General features: G+C 41.5%; 1 protein-coding gene across 7 annotated transcripts; it reads right to left on the reverse strand.

Annotated features, from left to right (window-relative positions):
- Positions 1–1208: 1208 nt before the first annotated feature.
- On the reverse strand, positions 1209–13028 carry LOC125904331 (tropomyosin alpha-1 chain-like). 7 transcript variants are annotated; one of them, XM_049601677.1, is made up of 10 exons: positions 12784–13021; positions 12037–12162; positions 9089–9222; positions 7482–7599; positions 7201–7271; positions 6985–7060; positions 6805–6867; positions 6427–6496; positions 5753–5831; positions 5130–5345 (listed from the first exon to the last, which is right to left on the reverse strand). In XM_049601677.1, the coding sequence occupies exons 1-10, from the start codon at positions 12895–12897 to the stop codon at positions 5342–5344; spliced, it is 855 nt and encodes a 284-aa protein (XP_049457634.1). In that variant the 5' UTR covers positions 12898–13021; the 3' UTR covers positions 5130–5341. The 7 variants fall into 7 exon arrangements, with proteins under 7 accessions (XP_049457635.1, XP_049457643.1, XP_049457672.1 ...); XM_049601678.1 differs by lacking the exons at positions 5130–5345; positions 5753–5831 and adding an exon at positions 1209–1931 and having other exon boundaries at positions 12784–13024; XM_049601695.1 differs by lacking the exon at positions 5753–5831 and having other exon boundaries at positions 4996–5345; positions 12784–13028.
- Positions 13029–13969: the final 941 nt, after the last annotated feature.

A 13969-nucleotide genomic window follows, 5' to 3' on the forward strand; every position in this document is an offset into this window, starting at 1 on the left:
TATCATGTTTATTTCTGCTGAGATTTCTTCCGGTTTTTTTAGCCTTTTCCCCGTGTGAAATACTCACTTTATAAGTTCCTAAAACGAAATGATTCCAGAGGGAAAATCAATCTTGATGTAACTGCTTGCACCTCATGTCCGAACTGAGGCTATAACCTGTGATAATAGGTCATAAGTACACATGTTTCTTTTACTTAACAATACTAGCACAAAGAGGTTGGGAATTACTGCCTAATAATACTTTCATAAGTGACATAAGTCATATTTTACTGCACAGGTGAAGACTCCATCAAACCAAGAGCTTATAGTGCATGTTTCCACAGTCTAATACATCATGCTGTGCTTTTTATTTAAAATATGTGTCATTTCACTGTAAAAGTTTAGTGCTTTGTTTTGCATGGCTTAAATGAAGTGGCCACAGTAATCACACATCATACATTTACCCCTATTTTGTCTTCACAATATCAAACTACGGTTATCACCTTGTGGTTGTATACCTCTGCAAACCAATCATGTAGCAGTTACAGTTTACATCAATGTCTGTCCACTCTCATACGTAGCCATGACAGTGCTTCAAATATGGATGCTGCTGCAAAGAAGCTACATATTCAAAAACATGGATGCTTGACACACCTCTTTAACCAAGAGCACAGAGGATCTATAGAATTGCGAGTTTCAAGGTGGACAGAGTTATGATGTTGAATAATGGCCAGAAAAAAGAAGTTGACCTTTGACCTTTTGTGTCATCACCTCATTATGTCATATTTGACATTTATGTGAAATTGTCATAATTAAGATATGAATTCTTAAGTTATGGCCAAAAACATGTTTTGAGAGATCACAGTAACCTTTGACCACCAAAATCTAATCAGTTCATCGCTGAGTCCAAGTGGATGTTGGTGCCAAGTTTGAGGTGATTCCCTCATGGCCTTTTTTTCAGATATTGCTTTCACAAGAATGACAGGGACTAGGTCACAGTGGTCTTGACCTTTAACCAACAAATCTTATCAATTAATCCTTAAGTCCAAGTGGACATTTGTGCCACATTTAAAGAAATTCCCTCAAGGCATTCTTGAGATATCACTTTCACAAGGATGGGACGTACATACTAACATACAGACAACCTGATAACATGATGCCTGCAGCCGAGGCTGTCACTGGCGCACAGTCACAAACATTCCAGAGAAACATCAGCAATAAAGCCAAACTTGAAGTAGGTTATACTGGATCCAACCATTTATTCATGATCTTTACATTGCCAAGATAAAATGGGCGAGACAAAAATAGAAAAAAAAAATTGGTTTCTCAAAATGAACACAAAAGTGAGTACCATGTGCACACATTTCTTTTACTTGACTGATCCTAACAGTACATTCAAGCAACTGTGCTAAGAATTCCTTCCTTGCTAAACTGGAAGTATACAACATCACTGACGGTGAATAAATGCTTACAATACAGAAGAAAACAGAGACACACAAGTAACTTTACAAAAGTACACATAATAAAAGTCCCTTTAATATAACCTTGTCTTAACTTATGGCTTTGCTGACGAAGATTATGTGCAGTATGATTCCCCAAAAAGTGCAAATCTCCCGACATGTACATGTAAACTTAACATACGCAGTGAATTTTAACTGACCTTTGATTACAGTGTGTAACGGAAACAGTGTCATTTAACCGTAGCTCAGCGGAGCCGCGTGTGCTACCTTGAGTGGAGCTCGTTTCTTCAGGATGACAAGGTCAGAGGACATATACAAACACAAGGCCCGACGTTATCTGTAGCAGCCGTATATGGGAGCCAGCCATACTCAGCAGATGAGGCAAGGCAGGGAGAGGAACAGAGCTGGGTCAAATGTTAACCATCTCCATTAGAGTCTGATCCAGCATCTGCTTTACGCTCAGGCCTTCTTCTTTAGCTCGTGTGAGTTTCTCTGTTAATATAGCATTGCACTGGTTAAAAAAAAATCATAGAAACAGCGCAGAGATGCACAGAGTATAAACAGACAAAGCTCTAGCCCAGGATAACAGTGTTAGACATGTGCTGGATGTTGCTGAAAACCTTATGAGTGTGAGAAATTTCACCATAATATATTTGTAACAGCAGTTTGCATTCATTAAGCACCACATATCCACAACTCCGATAACTGTGAGCCCACTCACTGGAAATATTATACTCAGGCTATAGACAGGGCTGCAGTCAAGACTGTGTGAGCTGGTTTTTAGGACAAGAGAATGGTGCTTTGCCCACTCTGATTTGGCAATGGATTTAAATGTTGCTCATGGCTTACAGTATCAAGTCCAGACACCATCTCCAGGAAGTTTCGGGCCAATCGACAAAAAAACGTGAGCACCAATTCAACCCCAAGAGACCTCTATAGAAACAAATGATTTCCCTGCACAACTACCCCTTAAGGCTGTTTACCCTACTGCAACTCTAATTTAACAGGCATGTATGTGAACTCTCATTTGTATCAGTAGTCAGCACTGCATCCTTGCAGCTTCACACCAAAGTATACTCCTTCATCCTGTGTTGCTATTTAGACTTCAGTGAATTCTGAAGGTTTGTTTGTTCAACGTGTTTACGCCCATTGTGAGATCAGGGACAGTCTGTCAGGAAAATCAAATGTATTATATAAAAAAAGGTAATAAAAAAAACAGACGTGTGTCCTGACCGATGTGCTACAGATTAAAAGACGACCCTCAAAGAAAAAAATAAGTCCCAACAAGCAACAAGAGAGCAAGTCAAATCTATATTCGCACCAAAATTATGGGCAGTTTGGTTCTACATTCCTGTCTTGTAGCTTTCAATTCATACTTCAAAACTGTCTTGTCTTTCAGGTTAGCTATAACATTACAAAGGGGATGATGAATGTACAAATTTTAGACCCCCTACAGCATTTTATGAGCCTTCCCCAGCCTTCACCCCATGAGCAACAGCACCATGAAGATTTTAACTGATATGCTACAACCCTGTCGATAACTGAGTAAATGCATCAACTCTTCTTAACCTGAGGTCTTCCAACCTCCCATCTAAATCTGCAGTTTGAGCATGCATAATGTTAAAATCTTACGTTGTATTCCCGTTTGTTGAAACCATTACTTGGTTTAAGCTTTGTGTCATAGACACGGTTGTCTATACTTGTTTTGTTATATCACAGCATTAGACAATATGCCTGGACGTTTGAGATTCAGAAGAATGAAAGCACACGACAGCCCGTTCCAGATTAAGCTTCGTTTAAGGCTACTCTCAGTTCATTGGTCAGAAGGCGGTTTTTCTCAAGCTGCTTGTATAGGTGGTCTTGACAGTCAGAAAGCAGGTAAAGAGAAAAAGGGAAAGAGACAGAAGGCAGGTTAGTACATAAGACAAAGAGTTAGTGGAGCTGATCACAAAACAAGTGACAAGTTCATGTTCAAGCTGTTGAAGTGCTGACCTCATGAACATCAAACTAAAGCATTTCCAAAAAGGTGGCTAACTTTCTGTCCTGGTTACCCATGGCAACATCACCTTCTCATTATTCCTTTAGAGCTTGCTGAAGCTTTTACTGAGAATTTTCTTGTGTGTCCATGATATTAAGGATAGCCAGGAAGAAGCCTACACATAAATACCCAATGCCTAGTACAGACTCAAAGTCACTGGCTTCTGGTGCAGGGACCAAGGCTAGGCTTATCATGCTAAAAACACCAAAGCTAAAATCAATCTCCTGGACAGTGGTTCCCAACTGGTCCAGCCACAGGGTCCAGATATCTCCTGAGTCTGTATTTCAAGGTCCACAAAGTTTAATATATTCAGCGTTATACTGATGGTGGCCAAGTCCTCCAGATAGTTTACAGTCTCTGTTAAGTAGCTGTAAATGTTACTTCAAAATAAGTTTGTGCCAGAAATTCACTGTATTTCAAAATAAAGTGTGTTTTTTTCAAAACTTGACATTTGTGAGTCACTTGCGGTCCATTTATGGACCTCTGACCCACTTTTGAACCACGACCCACCAGTTGGGAACCACTGCTCTAAAAAGTTTACCAATCAAATGATAGACCTCCCTTCCTCGCATAAGCAGTGTGTAGGATTTAGTGGCACCTAGTGGTGAGGATGGCTGCCTACAACCAGCTGCAACTTCTTCCACGTGCCAAAAGTGAACTCTCGGTTAAGATTGCCTCAGTGGTCTTTGTTCAGGAGTTTTTCCACCATGAGCCAAATTTACAGAAGTCTCTTCCTCTCCAAAACAAACGGACCGGGTGATTAAAACCAGTTATAAAGCAGTTTCATATTACAGTTCAAATCAATGTTTCTCCAACGCTGTTCGGTTTGTCGCAGATGTGCCACAAGCCAAACACCCGCTAATGTTGGCTCACCTTATTTCTCTGATAACCTAAGATCCAGATGTTCAGGAAGTTTTTAGGGGGAGCCAAATTATCTGCAGAGGTCCCTTTCTCTCAAAAACAAATGGATCTGGTGATTTAGACTACTTAAACACTGAATAAAGCAATTTTACATTAAAAATCTGTGTTTTTCTGATGCAATCATGGATGGAGGGGCTGCTAACTAAGATGGCCAACACAAAAACGCAAACATGAAACGACTCATTCTAAGGCAAAGAAAACAACAATTCTTATCTTCCAGGAAACTAAAGAAAACATACCTATTATATTCAATTTTAGCCAATATGTCCCCCTGAATCCTACACACTGGACCTTTAAAGGAGGGTGCATCCACTAAAGATCATTAAGGTTTGAGTCAGTATTTACATTTAAAATCCCTGGTGATGCAGTTTATCCTTTAACCACAATAGGTGTGCTTCAGGCATCAGAGTTTGGAAACTTACAATTACAATACAGAAAGCAGCTGCTCAAATTTTACCTTATTTTTCTATTTTAAAAGGAAAACAGAGGACAACCATTGTATTTCCTGTGAACACTTCTTTGTTACAAATAAAGAGGATTAATTATAATACTGCCATTATAACAAATAACCGTCCTCTCAAACAGAAAAAGGAACAGTGGGTGGGAGAGGAGCCTCAAGAGTTTATTCAAAAGCTACTCGACAAAACAAATTAAAAAGACACAGAAGACAAAAAAAAAAAAAGAAAAGATGGGACAAATGGAAATGAAGAAACATTGCAGGAGAAAAGGGGGAAGGGCTGGCATAGATGGAAGAATGTTTATTTTAAACAAAGCAATACGGCTCAAAGGTCTGTATGAGAGATGAACAAATGGATGGCGGCAGCGACAGCCCGGTGTGCAGTAGTGACGGGGCAGTAAGGAAATACAGAGACAGAGAGTCAGGCTGCGCTGCACACGAGAGAGATGATGTTCAACCAGCTTCTGGGCTGAGGGGTGTAAAAATTTAGCTGTGAAAAAAAGGAGAAGAACAAAAAGTGTTGGAGATATGAAAAGGAGGAATGGAAGATAAATGTCATGCAGAACAAAGGAGGGGAAAGGAATGCAGAACTGAGCCAGAAAAGCTAAAGAACATTAAGCTTATGAAGAAATGTGGCTATGTTGCGAGAAGCTATAAAGAGAAAAAGTACACTATGACTAAGTGTAGTTAATAGTTAACCAAAAGGTTTGGTAAATCTAGCCTAAGAACCTAGTCAGCAATATATCCAAACACCTTTAGTGCACACACACATCAGGGTTAGACAAGCAATAGCCGCACTCAAACATGCCAGGAGAGGGAGCTATTGTATCTTGGGAAAAGCGGTTAGGGGTGCTGAGCTCTAAGGCACAGAGCAGAAACAAGCATGTGGTGAATTACATGGAAGTCATGTCGTTGAGGGCGTGGTCCAGCTCCTCGCTGATGGCCTTGTACTTCAGTTTCTGGGCATACAGCTCATCTATTGTGTGGTAATTATTGTGAGGCGGCAGTGAAGGATTTGGAATAAAACAAGAAGACAGCAGAGAAATAATAGCGTCAGAGAACAGAAGTCAAAAAGGGGAAAAACACAAATAGAGAAACTGAAAGAGAAAAAAGAGAGCAGGACAGAAATAGGAAGTGCACATGAACAGCTGCTGATGTTGTGTCAGATTCCTGAGGAGTCACTGAGAAACTGCATCACATGTTCCGTGACCGTGAGAGGACTGCTTGGGACGAGCTGGCCTTGAACAGTCACTACACCAGCATGCCAGACAGCATTGTGGTGAGAAATTTTGCCAACATGAATAATATCACGCCAGCCTCTATGGATCGCTGCTTTGTTTCCGTTCCCCCATAGGCCATGCAGATATGTGTCCTGAGGTCTATTTAGCACCCTGCTACCCAGATAAATAAATAACCTCACTGTTTCTTTTTTTAACGACTGTCCCTTTAAGAAATTAGAAGAACGAGAAGAACACTATGGAGGAAACCTGAATAAGTTTGCACTATGACAAACACACCCCTATATTTTGTGTTTTCAAATGCCAAAAAATTAAAGTAGAAAAGATTCATACCCTCCAAGTCATCAATGGTCTTCTCAAGCTTGGCGACTGATCTCTCAGCGAACTCAGCACGAGTCTCAGCCTGAGTGAAACAAACATTAACAATTCACATTAACAACTCATATTAAAAAAGGTTTACATTACCAGCCACAGCCCTGTAAGCATTTTAAGCACTTAAGTCCTGTAAAAGAAAACAGAATATCACTTCCAATAAAACAAAAATGTAAAGTCAGCATACTCATTTTAATTAACTAAAGAGGCAACATCTAAATCTTCAGGTTTACTGTAGTTCTACAAAATGCTTATGTTAAAAAAAAAAAAAAAAGGAACACAGCATCTTTTTATAAAAATGACTCACTAGCAAATTTTGCCAACCTAATTTCAACTCACCTCCTTCAACTTGTCTGTAAGAACCTTGATCTCCTCCTCGTACTTGTCCTCCTTCTGTGAGTACTGTGGTCGCATACAAAGGCCAGAGTCAGGTGCACATACACAAGACAATTTTAAACACACTTCAAGGGTTTATACTGCGGATTATTTGCAATGTATCATCCTGGTCAGCAGCCCTACCTTCTCTGCCTGAGCCTCCAGAGACTTCAGGTTGTTCTGTACGGTTTTCAGCTCCTCCTCAAGCTCAGAGCATTTGCTGTTGATTTATGGTTTGGTTGAACCAGCAGGAAGATGCCACAGACAAACAAAAAAAAACCAAACAGAATGTGTCTGAAATGTTATTTAAAGTTGTGACTTGGAGGAACAGATGGGAGGAAAAGGGAAGGACGTTTTTACCTTTCAGACAGCTCAGCGCGCTCCTCTGTACGTTCCAAGTCACTCTCAATAATCACCAGCTTACGGGCCACCTGAAGTCACAACGTGCAGAGTTAAGTTTAATACAACAACAATGAAATGGAATTAAATTTCTTCTATGGCTGTAACTCTATTCATGACAATGTGGTTATAATGTGCATCTGACAAAGTGTGCACTGATGCCAGCTGCTACATTTAAGTCAAAGAATGTAGAAAATGCTGAGCTCAAACTTCAAAGTGCAGTGAACAGCTGAGAAACATGCCTCCTCGTATTTGCGGTCAGCCTCCTCTGCAATGTGTTTGGCCTCCTTCAGCTGGATCTCCTGCAGCTCCATCTTCTCCTCGTCCTTCATTGCCCTGTTCTCAATGACCTTCATGCCTCTGAGGGGAGAGAGAACATAGTGTGGCGGGTTAAGACGTGGAAAACACAGGCACAACAGCAGGTCAGTTTGTTTTGATAATTCCCTGATGATAATAACATTTTAACTAACAAAGATGAGTAGTTTCTTATACAGGCTCAGGAAATTCCATTTTAAACTGATAAACTTTACACAAAGCACATGGCTCCTACTGAGGTCTCATAATAGTGAGAAGGTGGTCTGAAATTTCAGACAGGGACTCTCACAGACATACACTTACATATTTGAACAATAAGTCTGGATATTTTACAGATATACTCATATGTCCTATCATAGTGGTGGACAATAGATTACAGCGATTCTTTGGACAGTAATACAATGCTTGCTGATGTCACAAAGTCTGCCACAATTAAGATTTCATTAATTCAAGGGCCTGTGATCGATATGAGACGATACCAGTTAATGCCCTCATTGTCTCCTTCTTGGCTGTTTGCCATTCTCTGCCTGGCATCAGACTGCTAGCAGTGTATGAATGTTTAGGGAAGGTGTGCTCGGATGGAAATTTTTTACGTGTCATGGTAATTTCAAAACAAAGGCGTAAAAGCATAAAGATGACGATATGTATCAATAATTTCACTTTGCACTGATGAGACTGGGTCATCGATCATTAAATCGATATTTCAGTCCAGATTGATTTATCGTTACACCCCTAGTGGTCAACACTGGGTACATGATGGATTGTGTGTAAGTGGTCAGGTTTGAATAAACACCAAGTACTGCATGTCACACTCATGGTGAGGAGTGGGACTGTATTATCCATGCTTTTAACACCTACACTTGTTGCATGAAAAGACTAAGTTTCTATGAAAATGCCACAGGTGTGCTTTCCACTTTTGGTCAGGGGTGATTGTATTAAGTATAAAGTACCATAGATATCAACAACTGTGCAGACATGCTATAATGCAACATGTCAACAAAGAAAACTAATTTCCCAGCCCCATGTTTCAGCTCAGTACCACACCTCTAAAACATTAGTGCAATATGACTTCCAGCCAGCAGTGGCAGCACTGAGCAGGATGTGAGGAGTGGTACTCCAACAGCATGAATCAGGTGCAATCTTTGATTTGATAGCATACTGTAGTTTAGCAGAATCCAGCACTTCAGTGCCAGAGTCATAAAAAAACTTGTTTTCCTATTTGTCTTAAAGTCATCCAGCAGCAGCATGACCGCTGTGCTCCAAAATGTTTGCAGCAGCATGTGACCGGATCGGTGCTGTGACTCCAGGCTGAATTTTCTTCTGTTTGACTACAAAGATCCTGTCCTAACCCTGCCACATCATGCTTTACTAAGGAATATATTTCCCTGAGATGATGGAGAACTAATGGGTGGAGGACTACGCATATGAAAAGTGCAGCTATGATTTCTTGCATAATACCAAGACCTAACAAAGGAGTGTATGAGTGGACTGTGTTAACCAAGTGGGGTCTTTGCTCCAGGTGCATGGTGCCCACCTCTCGCTCTCATCAGCAGCCTTCTCAGCCTCCTCCAGCTTGGTCAGCGCTGTGGCCAGACGCTCCTGTGCGCGGTCCAACTCCTCCTCAACCAGCTGGATACGTCTGTTCAGGGAAGCTACATCACCCTCAGCCTAGGAGAACACAACACCACATTCATACAGTCAAATCAACTTCATTTGTATAGCTTAACATCATGTATTATGTGTCAACTGGCTCTGCAGGCTTACAACACCCAAACCATCCCATACTCCCTCAGGAGGGGGCTTGGGCTGGGTCAGGGACAAACCCAAGGGAGGGATGGAGACTCTAATGGGCTGATTTTGTTCATTTCTATTCTTTTAATACATATTTTAGACCTACCACATGTTAGCAGAGCCTGTAAAAACAATCCAAACCCATTTATTTACTCTTCAATCCCACTTTCCAGTCAAGGCTGTCTCTGTGATTGTAACAGTATCTTGTCTCATGAACACACAGGCGACACAACATGGTTACAGTTTGGTATTTAAGAGAGGAAAAAGCAGCTCCCTTGTGCTCCAACTAGCTGGTAGCTGCGGGAGTTTCACAAAGGGATTTGATGCCAGAGGACCTGTGGTGCTGCTGCAGCAGCATTAGCCTAATGTTACTTATTACAGTGCTGTTTGTTTATTCAGGGGCGAGCCGGGTGGAGTCCTTTCATCCACCCATCTTTAACTCGCATCCTACAGTGGGCTAATCTCAAGCATGCATGCATTTGAGCATAAAGCGTCGCTGTCTGGGCCTAGCAGCCACGCTTTTTGACCAGATTTACGCCTAATGCCGTCGACAGCCTGGGGACTAATTGCCTTAAATAATTAGCAGAGCGGCTTACTGCTTCCCTCGCACTCCTCTCCTGGTTCAGTTCCCGCTGTAGTAACGCTGCCCGGTCCTCCGCCGCATCGGCCTGGTCCTGCAATGACTTGATTTTCTTCTTCACAGCTTCCAGAGAGCTCCCGCCGGCCATTTTTGCTCCTTTTTTTGTGTCTCAGCTAAGCTAGTTTCACCCTCAGCTCGGTGTAGGATGCCTGCCTCAACGCAGACACACACACTTGGAGATGCGGCGCGTTTGATCCCTGCCCCCACCGCCTTTAATCAACCGCTGATGAGGATTGGGACGTGCCATCAATCCCGGAAGTACTTGAGTTCACACGCAAATAATAAAATTTATCAAACGAATAAATAAAATATATGGAATGCGCTGATTTCCAGTGTTTTTTCTTTTTAAAATCATTTAGTTTCTTCTACTTTTTGTTAGTTAGGCTGTACAACTATCTAATTCATGGCGTGATTTGAGTGCATCCCCTGCTGGTGCATTGAGCTGACCCTACCAAAATCACAGCCCCAAACATTTCTCATTCAGTCATGAGCTAAGTTACAATTGTTTCCACACAGAGCTTATTAAGACTCCAATTTATTAAAAAAAACACAAATCTTCTTGTCATTAGTATAATAATAGTTCCTCAGCTGTTGGCCTGTGTCCTACTGTCTTTGTGGGGCTACTAAGGGACTGTACTTTACTAATGAGGGAAAGGGGTGGCTGAGGTGTAACTTTTTTTTGACCCTCCTGAAAGCTACAAATATTTTTTTCTTGAGCTTCCCTGAGTGACTGGGGGATAACGCATGACCACCACCATATTTTCTTCTTATAACTACATCAAATGTAGGTATTGGAGCCGATGCAACGAGCAAACAGAGAAGTTTGAGTTGTCACAAAACCAAAAAGCTAATTTCTTGAGCAAAGTGCAAATCATCTTTAAAAATAATGTGTTAAAGGACTGTCAGAAATCTGAAAATGGATGATAATTTCTGTTTCCACAGTTTCAGGCTCTGGTAAATGGTGTAATTTTGTCGATTTTTACAGAAAACGTGCCATTCAAACCTCAGAGGGTATTTAAAATAAATGCAAAACACAACCATTTAAAGTTGTATGTCCTTTTCCTAAGCCAAAATAATAATAAAAAACACAAGTCCCTCCTTTGGACCACCTCCTTTCCCCTCATAAGTAACAAACAGTCCCTAAAAGATCTGACATATTTCGTTTACCTGCTACAAGTGCAACACATGTATCTGGTGCTGCTGACACTGCTGTCTGCAGACACGGGATACTTTACCCACCACCTTTGTGCATTCCAGTGCATTTTGTATTGTATTTCTTTATTTATTTATAAATTACAACTTAACAAAGCCCTGATTTTGTTTGTGATTTCATTTGATTCAACCAGACACTCCTGCACTTACTATTTGTCCATGGTGTATTGCATTTATCACACTTCATTATGTAGCAAATACTCAAAATGTACTAGTTTTTAGGCTCATTCTCTTGTCCATGGTATGCATCTGTTTTTGCACTTTTTAAGTTTCAAATCAATCAATCAATCAATCAATTAATAAAGTTCATCCAGGGAGTCAAAGTGCATCTGCCATCATCTTATCTTAATAATATTGTTGCTGTGTTGTTTTTGTTGTTGTGGCATCAATTACGCGTAATTGGTGTGACATTAAATGCAGTCAGTAAAGTGTAACTTCATCGGGGTCTGACATAACTGCCAACTGAAACCAGAACAACCACAAATCTGTCAAGGATTTTACACGCCAAAATATGCATGTAAAATGCCCCAGTGAAACCCTACACTGCTCCTCAGATTCATCCAAATGGCTGTGGAATGCTCTGGTAAGCCAGTGAACAGTGACCTTACCATATACAGCACATGGGCTAAATTTAACTATCCACATTTTCAACCTATACAGCCCATAGCCTTTTTATAATTAATTATTGCATACTTTAATCAGTAGAGTACATCTAAATGAGGGCTGGCAGTTTAGTTTCCTGATGGGGCCCAAGGGGTGGTTCAAGGTCAAACTATTATGCTGTGGGCGACCCACTGGGGCTTCTCCACCAGTCAGTGGTACCGTCAGCCCAAACTTACATCTGTGGCCTTCTTCTCAGCGAGCTCCAGTTTCTCCTGGGCATCCTTCAGGGCTTCAGAGTACTTGTCCAACTCATCCTCAGTTGACTTCAGCTTCTTCTGCAGTGCTACCAGGTCATCCTCAAGCTTGATGTCAGAGAAACAAGAGGGGGTTTAATAACATATAGACAGACAGACAGACATCATTACCCTCAGACTCAATCACACCAAGTATGTGACACCTCACAGTGTCTGTAAATAATCTCTGAGGTGTGAAGATAATAAGTGTTAGCTCTGCATAGTGAAATCTATGTAAACCATTTAGAAATACAATCATTTTCGGCTGTTAGAACATGCGCATTATTAGGCATTATAGCTGAATCATAAGGAATCCTACAATAAATGTAAATATTCTCATTTTGTTACCAACTTCATACAGCTCAAATATGACGTAAAACAACCAAAAAAAACCAACTTGTTAAAACTTTAAAAGTTCATCTAATAGTATGAAGACAGTGCGGAACAACCATCGCTCCACCCAGATTGGGTTTGGCAAAGTGCTGGAAACATTAACTCCAGACTGGTAAGTGAATCACTGCATAGTTCTAAGTGTGCGAAAATATTTTCTACCAGTTATTCTTATGAAGACGCATTGATTTTTTAGTCACAGGACGCTGGGCATGCAGGAACCATGCAGCGCCAGGCGCACCGTGCCATCTGGCACCGGTGCGTAAAAGCACCAGAGCGCGTCTCACACTGGATGCCAACCTGTTTGCTCCTGTCCTCAGCTGCCTTCTTGTCTGACTCGGCCTGCTCAGCTCTATCCAAGGCGTTCTCCTTGTCGAGCTTGAGCATCTGCATCTTCTTCTTGATGGCATCCATGGCTGCTTATTGTCGGCGGTGTCCGCGCAAACCGAGAAACAAAAAGAAACTGAAAGAAAAGACGGGAGCGTCTGAACCACACTGAACGCCAAGCTGGAGTGCGAGCTCGCCTGGATTGTAGTGAGTCAAATATGTAGTTTGGCTCGGCAGTTACTGGATACCCAATACTTTTTTGGAAACAACTGCAGCTGTTTGTCAACGTGGGACCGGTCTTTTTTCTGGATCTCTTCAGTGATTCGCTCTTGCATGATATTTGACTACTTCTATGACTATACATGGGGTACAGACGTCAGGAGGGCACACCCCTCTCACACCAAGATTTCTCAGTCCACTCCTATTTCTAACACCCTCCAAGTGACAGGCAGGAAGTGGAGTGTCAAGACTCAAAGAAGTAGTAGCTCCTCTGAGGGGGGCTATTTGGGACAAACATGTTGATATTTGTGACCTTATTATCACCCAGGAAAATAACCTAGGACCTTCATGTGAGAACAACAGACATCATTTGAGTATTGTCTTACTATGACTTATACTTTTTACATATGGCTTTTGCCACAACAAATGATTTCAAACACAAGTTAATCATGAACTCACAACACATGTCAACATTTCAACAGAGATTGGTTCCAGACTGGTTTGTAATAGCCCCCCATGCATCAGAGCTATTCATACAAAACAAATATATCTGATTGGATAAGCCCCTGTGAAAGTTCCGCTCTCTGTGTGGGGTGTCATATTAGCCAGTATGGCTTGTTTGTCTTACAGGGATCATTTGAGCAGCTCCCTCACAGCATAGTTTCACATCCGAACAGCAATCAGATAGGCTTTGCTGTCTGTAGAGGTATATCATCGAGCTCGTCCAACTCCTCTCTCAGCTATGAGAGTTACATCTCAGATGGGCCGTGGTGGATATAGTGGCGTGCACGCTGGAAGACACAGAAGCTGTGGCATTTCCACAGCCCCCCTCGCTGCGCCTCTGCGATAGTTCACAAGGTCACTGGCACAGCCGCAGCTGTCACACACAAGCTGTGGTCAGGACGAGTGCAGGGTTGAGTAAGAATAGTTTACAGTCAAC

The sequence above is a fragment of the Epinephelus fuscoguttatus genome, linkage group LG2 (genome assembly GCF_011397635.1).
Source record: "Epinephelus fuscoguttatus linkage group LG2, E.fuscoguttatus.final_Chr_v1".
NCBI lineage: Eukaryota > Metazoa > Chordata > Actinopteri > Perciformes > Serranidae > Epinephelus > Epinephelus fuscoguttatus.